Here is a 14,505-nt window from a genome sequence, read left to right as displayed (position 1 = left end):
TTAGTCCGTTTTCTTGGTTTACTGTTACTACTTTGCAAATATCAATACTTTGGTTTTTATGCAAAACACTAAAAAAGCATTGTTCTGCCCATCTAATAAATGGTAAAAACATGGAAGGAACATTAAACTGCTTTCTTTCGTTCAAATGACAAGATGAATTCAAATTATTACCTGAGTGATCAGCTTGGAATATAAAAGAAGGGAACATTAGGCTGAAGAAAAGTGCATGCAATTCACTCTTCTTTTTGAGTGTAAACATCTGAAAACCTCTGGAAATTGTCCAGTATTTCTTCAGCTGATTTCTAGTTTCATGATTCCTTGGTGAATCAAAAGATACAGGGAAAAGGCCTTAAAAACCAAGCCTTTTCACTCCTTAGTCAAAGTTTTGTTTTGGTTCATCAGTTATGAGAAGTTAATGGGCTTGAAAAGGATCTGAGATAGAACTGAGACTTCAGTTTCAACGTCCATTCTGCAACAAGTGTGTTGCTTCAGTATAGTGCCATTAGCACTGGAGCACACAGACAAAAGTAAGATTGCACCAAGATGTGACAGGGGCTTCTTTGGAAATAAGGCTGAATCTCCAGAGTTCAGCCACCTAAATCATTCCAGAAACTCTGTCTATCAGCTTGGCCATAAGTTGTAACAGCATAACTTCACAAACCAGGTTGGATAGTGCTTATTTATGAAACACATGTATTTTTGCTGCCCAAAATTCAATTTACGTCTTAATACAAAGTAGCATATGGCTTTTTTGTTCTGTTAAAAGCCTTGCAGGCTTTTACAGTCTTCAGTCTCACAAAGGTAAACAGAGATGACTACTAATAAATGGCCAAGGCTCATTGCTCTCCTTACAGTAGATTTATAAAGGCCTGGCTCAACATCACTGCTGGCTTACCTTCTTTTTTGTGTAGATCAGATTGCATTTGAGATTTTCAAAGACCAGACTGGATAGTCATGAGCAACCTGGTCTAACCTCATAACTTAATCATGCTTTGAGTAGGAGCTTGTCCTAGAGACTTTCTGAGGCCCATTTTCAGCCCTAATGATTTGCAAAATAGTATGCATTTTTGTTTCTCTCCTAATGCAGCCTAAAACTTTCTTAAAATTCAGGTAAAGTAAGCCTGGAATTTTGGTTGTTTTATCTAGCTATGAAGTGAAACAATAATTCTAACCTGTGCTTTCACACTCCTATTTATGCTCTGGTGGAACTTTTTAGCTATTCAGAAAGAATGTAATACAATGAAGAATTCACTTCATCTGGGGGAAAACATATAGAGGAAAAAGCTATTCACAAATTAATATAAATTATTGAATCTTTGTGCAATCTCCACGTATCATACTGGTAATTATTCCAGACTCTCAACCTGCCTCTAGTACAGATGTATATACTGCATTTGAAGATATTATGGTTATTCTTCCTTTATGAGCCAGTCATTTAAAAATTGGGAAAAGAAGATTACTAACCCAACAGGGAGGAAAAGGAAACGGTTATAATGAGGCTAGACTCATACTAATGATAATAAATAATTTAACAAAATAAAATTAAAATGTGACACTTTTCTGGAATTGTTTTAAGATTGTTTTAAGATATTTTTTTCTTTTTTTTTTTTACTAAACAGTAAACCAGAAAATAATTTTATATTAAAACTATAATTTGGCTCTTTAAATAATCAGTCTCCAAACCAGGGATTCTAATTCACTACCTCTCCTTCCCTTCTAAGAAACATATCATGCCATAACAAAAAACACCCCGCATTTGATTTTCTAAATACAGTCTTACAAACTAGTTTGTAATCACTTCATCACCTAATAGACACCCTTCAAAACAAAGAAGTTCTACTAGAGTACAATTGGATTTTCAGCCTGAAAGGAGGAACCAATCTTAGAATGAAAAAAAAGTTTCATAAAACCATAGAGGCATAGGAACTCAACAAAAGATCTCTTAAGAGTGCACTACTGCTTTAATGTATGCAGCAGTTGTCCCACCTGCTCTGCAAGCAGAATATTTATTTGCTTAATAGATTCTAAATAAAAACTGCAATCAGTTACCACAGAAATTTCACATCATTATGTAACAGCCAGTAATTGAACTGGATTACTACTTTTGTTTTTCCCAAAATAGCAAGATAGCTTGTCACACTTACATGCTACCTAAAATGTAGCACCTGTTCCTTTTCTACCTTTCTTCAGGCTCTACAATCATAATTCAATGACATATTTTATTGAAATAACTTCAAGTGCTGCTTTTTAACTGTAAGAGTTTGGGTTTTTTTAAAGTATGGTTGCCATTGAGAATTTTAATTATGGGGCAGAGACACAAATCCATACGTGCTTCACTTCCCCGTCCCAAATATATGGTCTACCCTGAATGTTCTTAATACAGTTTTCTTTTTCTCAGAGATAAAAGCGTCAACAAATAGGCAGATTGTTCTCAAACTGTAGCACAAAATTTTCAGAATCCACTTTCGTACATTTGATGCAAAAAAATGTTATTGCCTTTTCGCAGAGTTAAATTTTTGTAAAATTGGGAAACACTTTTACACAAAGACTGAGTCCCAAGTTTTATTTCATACAAAATAAAAGCCTACCTTGCAGTGGTTTATGAAAAGGAAATAGAAGCAAGAGATACCATACAGAAACATAGAAATAATTCATCTAGAGTCAATATGGACCATATACTTTAGAGGAAAGCCTGAAACTATTTATTGGTATGGAAAAGTATAATGTGACAGAAATCCACCCTTCTTAGCTCATCTGATAATTCCTTTATTCCCAAACAGGCAGTGTTTAATAGTCTCTTGTAACTCTAATCTCAGTTACTATTTTTTAACTAGATGTTTGCTGGGGGGGAGGGGTTGGTGTTGGTTTTTTCTTATAAATATTTATTTTGTTGCTATTGGATCTTATTTTACTCATCATTAAATGCCAAATGTTTAATCTGTTGTGTTTAAGATTTGCTTTTAGGTAAAGAATAAGTGAAAACATCTGACATACATATCTTCGACTTTGTTTTACTTCATATGTGTCATTACCTTTCTCAAATTAAGGTAGAACACCTTATGGCCCATAAAGTGGAATTCTATCAGCTTTAGGAAGATTCTGCACAGTGACAATATTTTACAAATGCATACACTGGAAATCGCAATCACTCTGTGCTTTGCCTTGTAAAACCTGTATCTTTAAAACAGACAAGACAGCAAAACAAGCTCAAGCACCTTAATCCCTCACTCTCAAATATTTCTGGGCTCAAAACAAATCAAGGCAGCTCACCCTCACTTTAGTCATACCCAGATGTTACTTGTTTCACTGTAGCTGAAGACTGCAGAAAGAAATCACCTACCCATACTAACCTGTAAGTCAAGCAGAACGCAAAGCAAGAACCTCTGACAGTTCAAAATTTGCCTACAAGTTTGCCTGACACTCCATCATCCCAATGGCTGGTTGCCCCAGTCTGACTTTTCTCATGCTCTACTGTACGCATGTCCCTCTTCTCTTGTTTTTCCCCAATTTATCCTTTCCTAAGTAATCTCTCCTCCCCTAAGTCCCAACAGAACACAAAGAATGTGTTTCAATGCCATTGTGCTCCTTACAGGGTACTGCTCTTCCCCACAGTGAATCTGTCTACTTGATCCTAAATTCTGTTAGAGTCTCTATGCTATTCTGCATTTATATAATGCCAAATAAAACAATAAATCAATAAATAATTCCAATTTTGAATGGTTTTCTAACACACAAAAGGAAATAATATAACAAATCTGAGTGTATTTGCCTTGTGATTTTTAAACTGGGTTTACTTACCTCATGACAATGACTGGATCTTTTTTCTTTTCTGATTTTACTCAAATTCTGAATTATCTCATCTTGTTTAACTGAAGCACAAAATAAAGGAGTCATTCTTAGCCACTTCCACATGGTCAAGCAGATCCCTGGTTGAGTTCTACAAATCTGAAAAAGACATTAATTTCATTTAGCTTTCTAGGTAGTAGAACAAAAAATCAACAAAACTTAATAGCAGACTAAGTAGTAAATCCTTTGCAGTTGTTTTCAACCTAGGTGGCTGGTGGAACATAATTTTCTAATTTTCTGTTTAATTCCTTGACTAAATACTTAAAATTATAGGCCAACATAAAAGTTGAGGCTATGCTTCTTTTTTCCTTCTATTTGTTTTTACCAGTAAAAGCAGCCATGAAAATAAGAATAGCTATGTTTGCTAAGTTTGTTTGATAGGACAACTAAAATGACACAGTGGGCCCCATATGTGGAAGGGGTCCCATATATAACACAGAAACTGTGGGGTCAAAGAGATCAAAAAAGCCTTGGGCCCTCAAACCTTCGGTTTTAAAAAACATGGGCAAGCTTAAATAACACAGACAAGAATTATAAGAATTATAAACCAGACAGGAAAGTAGTGCCCAGAAAAATAGGTGAGTTGTCCTTATGTAGGTCCATCCAGTTATATCAGTTCCCAAATATTAGATAATCTAATTTCTGAAGAGATACATGACAAAACTAAGTGTAAGTAATGGAAGTACAAGGTTTCACTGGTCTCTTTTTATACAAATGAACACTGCTTTAAGAAAAAGAGTTGATTTACTTTCCAAAGACAGAGTTCAGTGCATTAGAGATTTATTTAAAAATTGTATCATACACATAGTAATTAAAAGGGGACAATTCACTACCTTAACATGATGCACAGCATCAACTGCCAGAGGAGGAAAAACAGAACCTGACCACATGGTTTTAAACATTAAAATTGTGGTCTGCAACTCTTGTCCTGTTTTTCTTGCCTCCTATACACAATGCTTTACTGCAAAAGTAGGTTCAAGCCTTTTGTCAATTGAACTAATCAGTTTAGACAACTGTGATCACCTCCTGAGCATACAACATATGTCTATACTAAAAATTTAAACTAGTATCTATAGAAGACCAGAAGTCACTTAATATCTCTTGAAGCATGCAATTGAACACTAGTTCAATATTACTATAAATTATTATACTTGATTTTCTCATTGTATCTTAAGGTCTAAATCTTCAAGCTTTACAGACAGCAAACATGCCTCAAGATTAATTTTGCTAAGATAGTGTAATTGCTAGATTAATTATGAATCTTAAATTTAATTAATGTATTGAATCTTATTTTAAAGAAAGCGTGCATCTATGTAAGCAAGTAACAAATCATAGAAGTTATCTGCTCCTAAATTGCTTTAGTTTTGTTTCAAAAGAAGAGCTCAATGTTACTTTTTTGGAACTTAAGCAAGTATGAGAGCTGAAATTTATGCTGAAAGTGTTGATGGGGTCGCAACCACGACGAGAAAAACTTATCTACCCAGTTGCAGATAAGCAGGCACTTCTTTATTCACAGCGCTGGGGAGGCACAGTGGGTAGCTCCTCTAATTGTGCTTCAACACCCATACATTTTCACAGCCTATTTATACATTTTTAACAAAGCGAAATCATAGGAGCATGCATAAAATGATCACCTTTTACTCTGCCCCTCACCTTGATTGGTTCCCCACTATCACGCCACATAAGACATTGGATTACCCCTATAATTTTGACATAAAGAAAAAAGAAAGGTTACGGCCTATTCTTATGGTGGTCTGACCACAGCTATTATCCCTCATGCTATTATCTAATTCTTCTCTCAAGCATGCCTTCTCTAAGTGCTTATACAAACATATCTTGCAGTCTTTTTCTTAGTTTCTTAGTTTTTTTTCTTAGTTTAAACAAATACCTATTATAACTACATAATCATCAACCCACTTTAACTACCTTGATCGGTCAAAATGTTCTTTTAGCTCTACTGCTGAAACAAATACCTACTTTAATAGGCCAAAATTTTCTCGTGACTATAACAAAAGTACAATTTTCTAGAAAGCTACAAATGCAAAAGCTATACACATACAGAACAGTTCTTAGAGCTCTTCACTAGGGATCTTCTAGAAAACCATAATCCCAGACAATAAAAATCTAAGCTAGCTTGCTCACTCCAATATGGTACAAAAAGAATGATAGAAATTGTATCAGATTAGTACGTTCTGGGTTACAACATTACATTCAAGTTCCGGTTTCTTGATTTCCATTCCTATTCAGCACTACTTGCCATTTTCTCAGTGCATTTCAGGAAGAAATGAAATTGTTTTGAATCAGTTAATTCTGTCAGGATTATATTTGTAGCTTTAAAAAAAAGGAGAAACAGCAATTATGCTAAAATATTATTAAATTCTTTCAATTTTAGTTTCTTTCTAATGAAAAAAAACAGCCATGATTTGTAAACAACTTACTACAAGTATTTTAATTTTAATTCCTCTTCTCAGCTGAAAAAAAGAACACGCATGGCAGTTGCTTCCCAAATGAATGTCTCCAACAGCACTGGTGCTCTGTAGCAGTGCTTAATTTTGAACATAAAATACAGTTTCTGAATATACTAGCCTGAAATTCAAAATATGGAAAGAGTATGAGCAGAGCTAAACTCAACAACCAAGCAGAACATTTAACAGAAAGCAAATTCAGGCATACCAAAAAAATAGTTTTGGTGAGTATTAAATGTTTAATAACCAACAGGTAGCAAGACTACTTTACAGCTGAACTGAAATTCAGGTCCTATTTGACAGCTGGACCCAGGCAGAGCCTCACTTCACTTGGGGCCAGCTGAGGCCACACTCAGGACAGGTGGGGAGACAGCCAGTTGCCAGATAGGACCTAGTACTTATTTTCTCTTCCAACACTGTTCTCTGAGATACCATGGCACCCTCTGACCTTCACCTTTCCCTCCTTTGACATTTTTTGATAAATTGGTATGGTTTTCCTCATGAATTCAAGCTAGAGGCAGCAGATAGCCAAATGTCCACATTTTTAGGACTTCAAGCACTCTGCATCCCTATTTTCTCAATTTTAATTGGGGGGGGGGAACTGTTTCTCAATTTCCCGCTTTTTTAGCCTCGGATGAGGGAGCATGGCTCAACCCTAGAAGGGGATGATGAAGAGCTACTTCCCACCACCTAAGCAAGCTGCCATCCCGCGACCTGTGAGGAGAGCAACCACCCAACATGCCTCATATCACAGGCTTTACGAGATCAGAGCTACCTGGCCACCACCGGAGCTGGGGCAAGCTCAGCCTCCACAGAAGCCAGGCCCCATCGAAGCGAAGTTACCCACTCCACTAAGCTTTTACTGGCCGGAAGCCCACTGAGGTCTGCGGCGCCCTTCTGAGCAAACCCCACCCACCCGCATACGGGATTGGCAGGCACCAGTGTCACTCATATCGGACCCGTTTCCAGCTCTAAGAACTCAACTGCCCCCTCATTAGGAACGGCTCTTCCAGACCGCCTAACGATTAGTTACCAGCCCTGCTAATCATAGCACTCTTAAGTTTGACTGGTCGAAACTCGGAAGGGGGTGGGCCCTTTGGGCCGTCGGTGTTTACTGTACGTGCGGTGAAGGCTGGTGAGGTGTTGAGGGGGAGGTGTCGTGTTACTTCCCTCAGTGGGGCTGTCCAGACCTGGGAGCTGTCATCCCCATGGGGCTCCGCAGGAAAAGCAAGAGTCCGGCAGCACTAAGCCACAAGTTCGTCAGTCAGAATCATACAGATACTGCTTCCTACCTAGTAATGGGCTTCCTACTTGGGGCTCCCATTTGAGGTACTGGGTGGGGTGAGGGGGTTGGTGGTTGCCGAGTCGAGCAGCATCTGGTCTGCTGTGGGGCAGCCGCTGCGCCCTTGGCTTCCCGCTCTGGAGTTTCCCCAGTACATCTCTCCCGTTTGCTTCAACCCTCTCCTCTGCACGTCTCGGCTGTCTTGGAGTGCTGCAAGTTTCACTTCTCTGTGCTCTGCCACACCTCACACGCTTCCCAGTGTGCTTCCCAGCTCCCGCTTTCACTATGTATTCCTCCCGCCACTTACTCTCTTCTGTCAGATTGCTGCTCTTTTCTCTGGTTTTCCTTCATCTCTGTATGTTTCATCTCCCATAAGCTCCCTTTTATTCAGTTCCAGTCTGCTGAGTTATAGAGCTCCTCAAGCCACCTTGCTTAGAGCTGAGTCAGTTTATGTCTGTTGTGTCCGTACTTCTTTTCCCTTCTTTGTTTAAAAGTTCACGTGGTAAAGCAGGTAGAAACACTATTATATAAAAGGTTTCAGACAGTTTCTCTTGTTTAGAGCATGCTTGACCCTTTTGCACTGCTGTTCAGTCTGTTGCTGTTGTTGGCTCAGCTCCCCTAGCAATGGGTAATTTGAAGAAAAATGTGGGATTAGACAGTGTCGGCCTAACTTCTGAATTTTTTTTTCCTTTGCATTTGAAAGTTTATTTCCATGTGCAGGCTTGGGGTGATGGATTAGGCGTCTCTTTGTAGGCATCTTTTTCCCACTTCTGCGACAAAAGCTTTGTGTGTGTGTGTTACTACATTAATAATTTATGTTTGTATTAAGTATGGCATAAGGCTTGATAAATAGAGTTTAAGTTCTAGATAGACAACTATAATACTTTACTGAAATACTTTACTGAAATATTTCAACATTTTCCATCAGTTGGATAAAATTGAAAATCAGATAATTTTAAGTTAGAAGTACTGTAGATGTTCTGTAATTTTTTAATGTATCTTTATATATCTATATCTCGACTCACTCCAAGAATATTTATAGTCTTTTATGTGCCCGATCCTGCTCCTTTCCTTGACAACAGAGTGGGCCTTGTCTCCTAAAACCTTTCTCGGAGAGTATCATGATTTCTTTCCTCCTAAAACAATTTACATCAACATTGTATCTGTGGCTATCTTTGCCACAGAGTACCACTTAATGGGGCTCCCATTCTTCCAGCAAAGTGAAACACTTCTAGTATTCTGTTGTGTGCTTCACAGATAAACAGAAAAGCAAACTTGCTAGGCTCTAGCAAAGGTTCTTACCACCCTCTGCTTCCGAAGAGCACTGAAAAATGCTTATTCTCAGGAAAGCTTTGTAACGAAAGACTCTGCTTGAATTTACAGGGTGCTGTCTGAATGCCCTTCTATGTGGGAGACTGTTGCTGTGAGTCCTGAGCGATGACTTGCTGAAAGCAAACATGTTTGGTTTAGTTAGGTGCTGAAGACATCAATACTGTCGCAGTCGGGATGGACAAAGCGACAAGACAAGAAGTGTTGGCGTAGCACAAAAAGCCTGTATCTTCATTACTTTTCTTCCTCATCTATTTATACTCTCTCCCCAGATGTGTCGTCTTCTCATTGGTTCAAAGTTACTAAAAAAGTAACAATGACAAAGTTACTGTGTCACAACTCAGCACTTCCGCCAAAGGAACACATACACCTCAGTCTGCTGTCAGCACTTTCCACAAACTTGTATACCTTGTGGCTCTTGTTCCTGTTTATTCTCTCAGGGGTAGACTGGAATTTTCTTAAGGTCAAAGTCACTCTGTCCAAGGGCCTCAGTCCAGCTGAGGTCCCCCACACAATACCTATGTAACTATCTATATTTTCCCTGTCTTTCCAGGAGCAGTAGGCAATGGATTTTTCACATGCTTACTCCATGAACATTTTCAGTTGGTATTGATGCTCTGGCTGCTTATTCTCCCCATCAAGCACAAAATAACTTCTGTAGCTGAGCAGTGCAGCATATTAGGAAATTCATCTGTGTTAAGATTAATAGGCTTTTCTCCTCCCTCTTGTTTTCTGTGTCAGTTTTAACTTGTATATTTTCCTGTCCAGTTCACCGCTGCTTTTAATGGCTCAAGTGTGGGACAGAGACAAGAAGCAACTGGAGAAAGGCAGGATTGCTCCTTTTGATGGTAGTGCTGGCTTGCAAAATGTTAAATTGTTCATAGAACTGCAGTGTCTAAAAGTAAATTTTGTATGCCAGAAAAATTGATACTTTCATTTTCCTTAATGAGAATTCCTTTTAAAAGCACTCTTCAGTATTATGACTCCTCTACTGCTTAATTTCACAGGTGCACTCCCAGTGAACTGATTTGCCTTCTCCTTCCTCTTTTTGCTACAGAGGATCTTTATTTGCATTGTTCTGCCTCTTGTTTACTTTGTAGCTAGATAAATTAATGTTTGTTTTATATACTCCTGAATGTTCTTAGCTAACACTTTCAGAAATGAGATGGTGTAACATCTGAGGAAAATAGCTTTCTTTATTATTAGCTTATATGTATTTTTTAAAGCCATATCTATGAAGATCAGTTTAAGAGGAAGTGTAAAAGACACAAGAAATTTTTTCACATCAGTTTTCGGATTATGCCTGTTGTACTTCTCTGATTTATGCTAGATAACTGAGTGCTTGCAAACATAATAAATGTATTTGCTATTGGCAGTGTAGGATGTAAATTCATATAGCTTTTTTTTTTTTTTTCAGAAAAGGAACCAGTTGTTTTGGGTTTTTTTTTCTCTTCCACTTATATTCCTGTGTTATAGCTTACCACTTTTTCAGCTAGATCAGCACAACTGTTCATTTTTGAAGTTGTGCAAAGCAGATAATTAAATGCTTTGAACTCAACTAAACAAATGTATTTACCTCTCATCACTTGGTTGTAGAGTCATAAATTATTCACATTATAACAGATCTATTGTTACAGCTAAGGAATGAGAAGACATTTTGAAGAGGCAGGGATGGCTGGAAGTGTTGGGGGTTTTTGTTTCATTGTCTTAAAGCCAGTTTTGGCACTGAAGAAAAAGTAACATAAAATTATACCATTTTTGGTTACTTTGATTGTACTGTAATTTTTAGAAAATGCTCAATTTATCATACAAGAAATTGATGAATCTTATAATTCTACTATGCTGTTTTGAATACTGTATTTGTTTACATGGACAGTTAACCAGAACATCGCTTTTTTAAATATGTTGCAAAGTTAGGCAGAACTTTCTATCTAATTTAATTTAGAGATTAATTTAGAATTAATTTAGATTAATTAATTTAGATTTTTTTTGAAATAAATGAAAGCCATTTATGCTTCTAAAGACTTTAAAATGTTATTTAGTAGAACAATGAGTAATTTGATCTTTAGGTAAAGGGACATAGTTCAAGTCCTGACCTTATGCAGCAAACGTTAAGGGATTTGCAACAGAGTAAACCTCCACATTTGTGAGAGTTGAATAATACTTTCGGGACCCCTTTGATTTAGTTTTGGGTGTTTATAATCTAGCTTGTTTGAAAAATCCGCTACTTTTTCCTTGTTTCTTTTTGAATTTCAGGTCCCAGCCAAGTATGCGATCATCTTTATTGCTGTGCAGTACAATGTCACCTATACCACTGGTGAGATTAAACCAAATTTGTATGTTTTTTCTTGTAATGTGAGAACTCAGCTATTAAAAATTACTCCTTTTTTTGCCCACCTCAAGACTTTGGTTCACTTCACTTTTATAATATAGTAGAACTCCTCCTATATCTCTCTGTCTGCTTTTGTTTACTAATACTATACTGAAACATTCTAGTGTTCTCTCTATTGCTTCTGAATAATGTTGCATTATTTTTCCCATAGTTAACACTGCTACTAACTTGCATTTTAATGTGAAAAGCATGCATCCTTACCAGTTTTTGATACAATCAAAAGGATTTATCAAGTAACAAAATGTTTTGGTAATCTTCAATGTATCTGTTGCTTATTCATGATTTCTTACCTCAGTAGTAATGGATTTGGTTTTTATATTTCAAAAATATCACAGTATTATTATTATCAAGTAACTGATGTTCCTGATTCAATCATGCTTTTAAATTACAAAGGGAGAAAGTACTGATTCATTTTTTCCCAAAAAAATGTTTCCCTTTTTTTGATCTTTTGGATCTGCTGTACTATATACAAGAGTGGTAAGCAACTAGTGACATTTCCCTGTTTGAAACTTAGTATTTCTTAATAGTGTTGATAACTTCCAATTCTTTCCAGGAATTAGTCTGCACTGCTCTCAATGGAGCGTTCTAGGCTTGTAACTATATCACTGTATTGAAGAAAAAGAATATCCAAGTTATCTAATAGGGCATAAAAAGTAATTTTCAAATACTTAAAACTTATAACTAGTATCCTCTATCAATTTAACATAACTTCCAAGAACAATGGTCACTGCTGCTCTTTCTCAGTTGCACAGAGTACTCCTTCATAAGAATGTAAAATTATTTTTTTTTTAGATTACAACAGTGAGCAATTTCATTTCTATGACTGTGCTCCAGAAGACACTGCCGCAATCTTCTTCTACATGCTTGTAGCTATTAATCTGCATGCTGTAATCCAGGAGTACATATTAGATGTAAGTTTATTACTGATATTAATTTACTTATATAAACATGTTATTTTTAGCTATCAGTTGCTAAGTTTTTTTTTCACAGTAAGTGTAAGCCGTGGTACAAGGAATGGTTTACCGTTCAGAAGCCCTGTTATGGTCGAGCCATTGTTCTCTGATAAAAATGCAAATAGACCTCAGTTTAGTGGTGGACTTCATAGTGTTACCTTAACAGTTGGACTCAGTGATCTTAAGACTCTTTTCCAACCTAAATGAGTCTATGATTCTATTATATTTTTATAGTGATATTTCCTCAATTTATTAATGGTATAAACTACCGAATTTTTATTTTGAGCAATATAGCTTTTATTTTTCTGTAAATGCAGACATTAAATGTTCATGCCCCACTCAAAATATCTGTGAATGAGATCTGCTGCATTAGATTCATAAGATATATTCAGAAAATCAAAAAAGGAAAATTGCTGCAGTGGTGGATTTCTGTTTGTCAGCTGAGCTTCATTTCAAAGAGGGAGCTCAAACTTCACTGTGTGCTCTTTTATACCAGCTCAGTTGCAAAGTAAAATGAATTTGTTAAAAGCTGTTGTGAAGACCATCTATTATTGAATGGTCTTAGAATGTCTTCACAAATAGTCCATCTGAGCCACAGAAGCTCAAATGGTTTTTAACGGTGCAAAGAGATTTGAAAAATTTAGCAGTATGTCTGATTATGGGGAAGAAATATCTGAATATTTTCTATATTAACTTTATCATAGTGGCAAGTCTTATTGAAGCTAATTGTCATACAAAGTGGTGATTGAGATCTTAAACAGTGGGAGCTATGTATTTTAATTGAAGAATATGAGATTTGGGAAGAAAGAAAAAAAATAGGAAAAAAAATTCAGGAATGAGACTAGCACCCAAGTAGCTTTCTTGTTTATCGATCTTTTTGTTTCTAGAAAATCAACAGAAGTCTGCATGTTTCAAAAACAAAACACAGCAAATCCGATGAATCGGGACAGCTAGCATTTTTCTACTACTGTTCTACTGTTTTCATTTATATGGGGAGCAAGTGTTTTGAATGCTGTAAGTCACTCACTCCATTTGCTGGTTTTATTTAAAAAATATACTTAAACTACTGAGAAGGTCCTTAAATCTATGGCCTTTTTCATTAGAAAGAATTCATGATGAACCCAACCTCACTCTGGAAAGATTGTCCCCATTCTTGTATGCAGTAAGTCCTCTATTATAAATTTGAAAAAATCTGGTTGTTCTAGTCACTGCATATTTAACTACCTCACATTTTAAGGAACCACTAATAAAGTAGTGGCATTGGTACCTTAAAAGAATACAACTAGATGAAAATACTGTATTCTGTTTGGAAACTGCCAGCAGTTTTATTATCCAAAGGTAGTTTTTGATGAATTGAACATCTATCAAGAGACAGATATATATGTTCTTACTTTTCTTTACCTAACCATGGTAGCTGAGTTAAAGTGAAAGTGTTTGCGAGATGGAATAAATAGTGGGACTGCTGAACTGGTTCACGTTAAAAACCCATGTTTGTCAGAGGCCGAATTTTCAAATTAGAAGGGATTTATAGCTTGATCCTATTATTTCATTTTTTACTTACAGAATTGTGTTGTTTGTGTGGGCCCATCCTCCTGCTCCCTGTTTTTCTTTGGCAAGTGTGATAGAGGAAAGGGGGATAATATGCATTTTCTACTCTCACAGGACAAACTGTTCCTGTGTGTTAGGATTTTTGTTGTTTTTTCTTTCCCAGCATCTCCAAAGGTAATTCAGAACTTACTGGTGTGGGATGAACCTGAATCAAGATGATTATGAATGCTCATTCAAAAACCTGTCACCACAGAGTTGTTTTGTCTTTACAGTTCCTGTGACTTAGGAATCATGAACTATAAGGAGTCAGAATAAATTAATTTGAGATAATGAAATAAAGTCTTGTATCTCATGTTAAGAGGTGAAAACTCATCATCTTTTTTTTCCTTAATCTGGATTATTGTTTAGTTTTCAGGTAAAATTCTTCTATATTTGCCAGATAGCCTGTTGGCTTCATGCACTGCTGAAGCTATACTTCCAAAAGATCCGAAAGGTATGGAGAGAAGTTGTCAGTACAGTTAACTAAGTAGCTATTATTTCCAATTATTAATATTAATAGTCCATATTAATTATATAAATACATACATAGTCATAACTGTATGTTCAGTTATTTATGTACTATTTATATATTTTAATTGCTTGTGTTGCCCATCTATTGTGTTGGCCAAAAAGTAATTGCCTTTTTTTTTT

At 36.3% G+C, this 14,505-nt stretch overlaps 1 protein-coding gene across 1 annotated transcript; it reads left to right on the top strand.

The window, feature by feature from the left end:
* Window positions 1-7,519: 7,519 nt before the first annotated feature.
* On the top strand, window positions 7,520-14,308 carry LOC104538314 (translocating chain-associated membrane protein 1-like 1; the record flags this gene model as incomplete). Its single annotated transcript, XM_010181467.1, is given in 7 exon segments — window positions 7,520-7,628; window positions 11,168-11,239; window positions 12,107-12,225; window positions 13,155-13,241; window positions 13,243-13,281; window positions 13,371-13,429; window positions 14,224-14,308. Coding segments are annotated over 7 exon segments (570 nt in total), but the record flags the coding sequence as incomplete, so codon positions are not given.
* Window positions 14,309-14,505: the final 197 nt, after the last annotated feature.

This window comes from Mesitornis unicolor, unplaced genomic scaffold, assembly GCF_000695765.1.
Source record: "Mesitornis unicolor isolate BGI_N332 unplaced genomic scaffold, ASM69576v1 scaffold22363, whole genome shotgun sequence".
NCBI classification, from domain to species: Eukaryota; Metazoa; Chordata; class Aves; order Mesitornithiformes; family Mesitornithidae; genus Mesitornis; species Mesitornis unicolor.
Note: the sequence above shows the minus strand (reverse complement) of the source record. Positions and strands in the feature narration are given on the sequence as shown.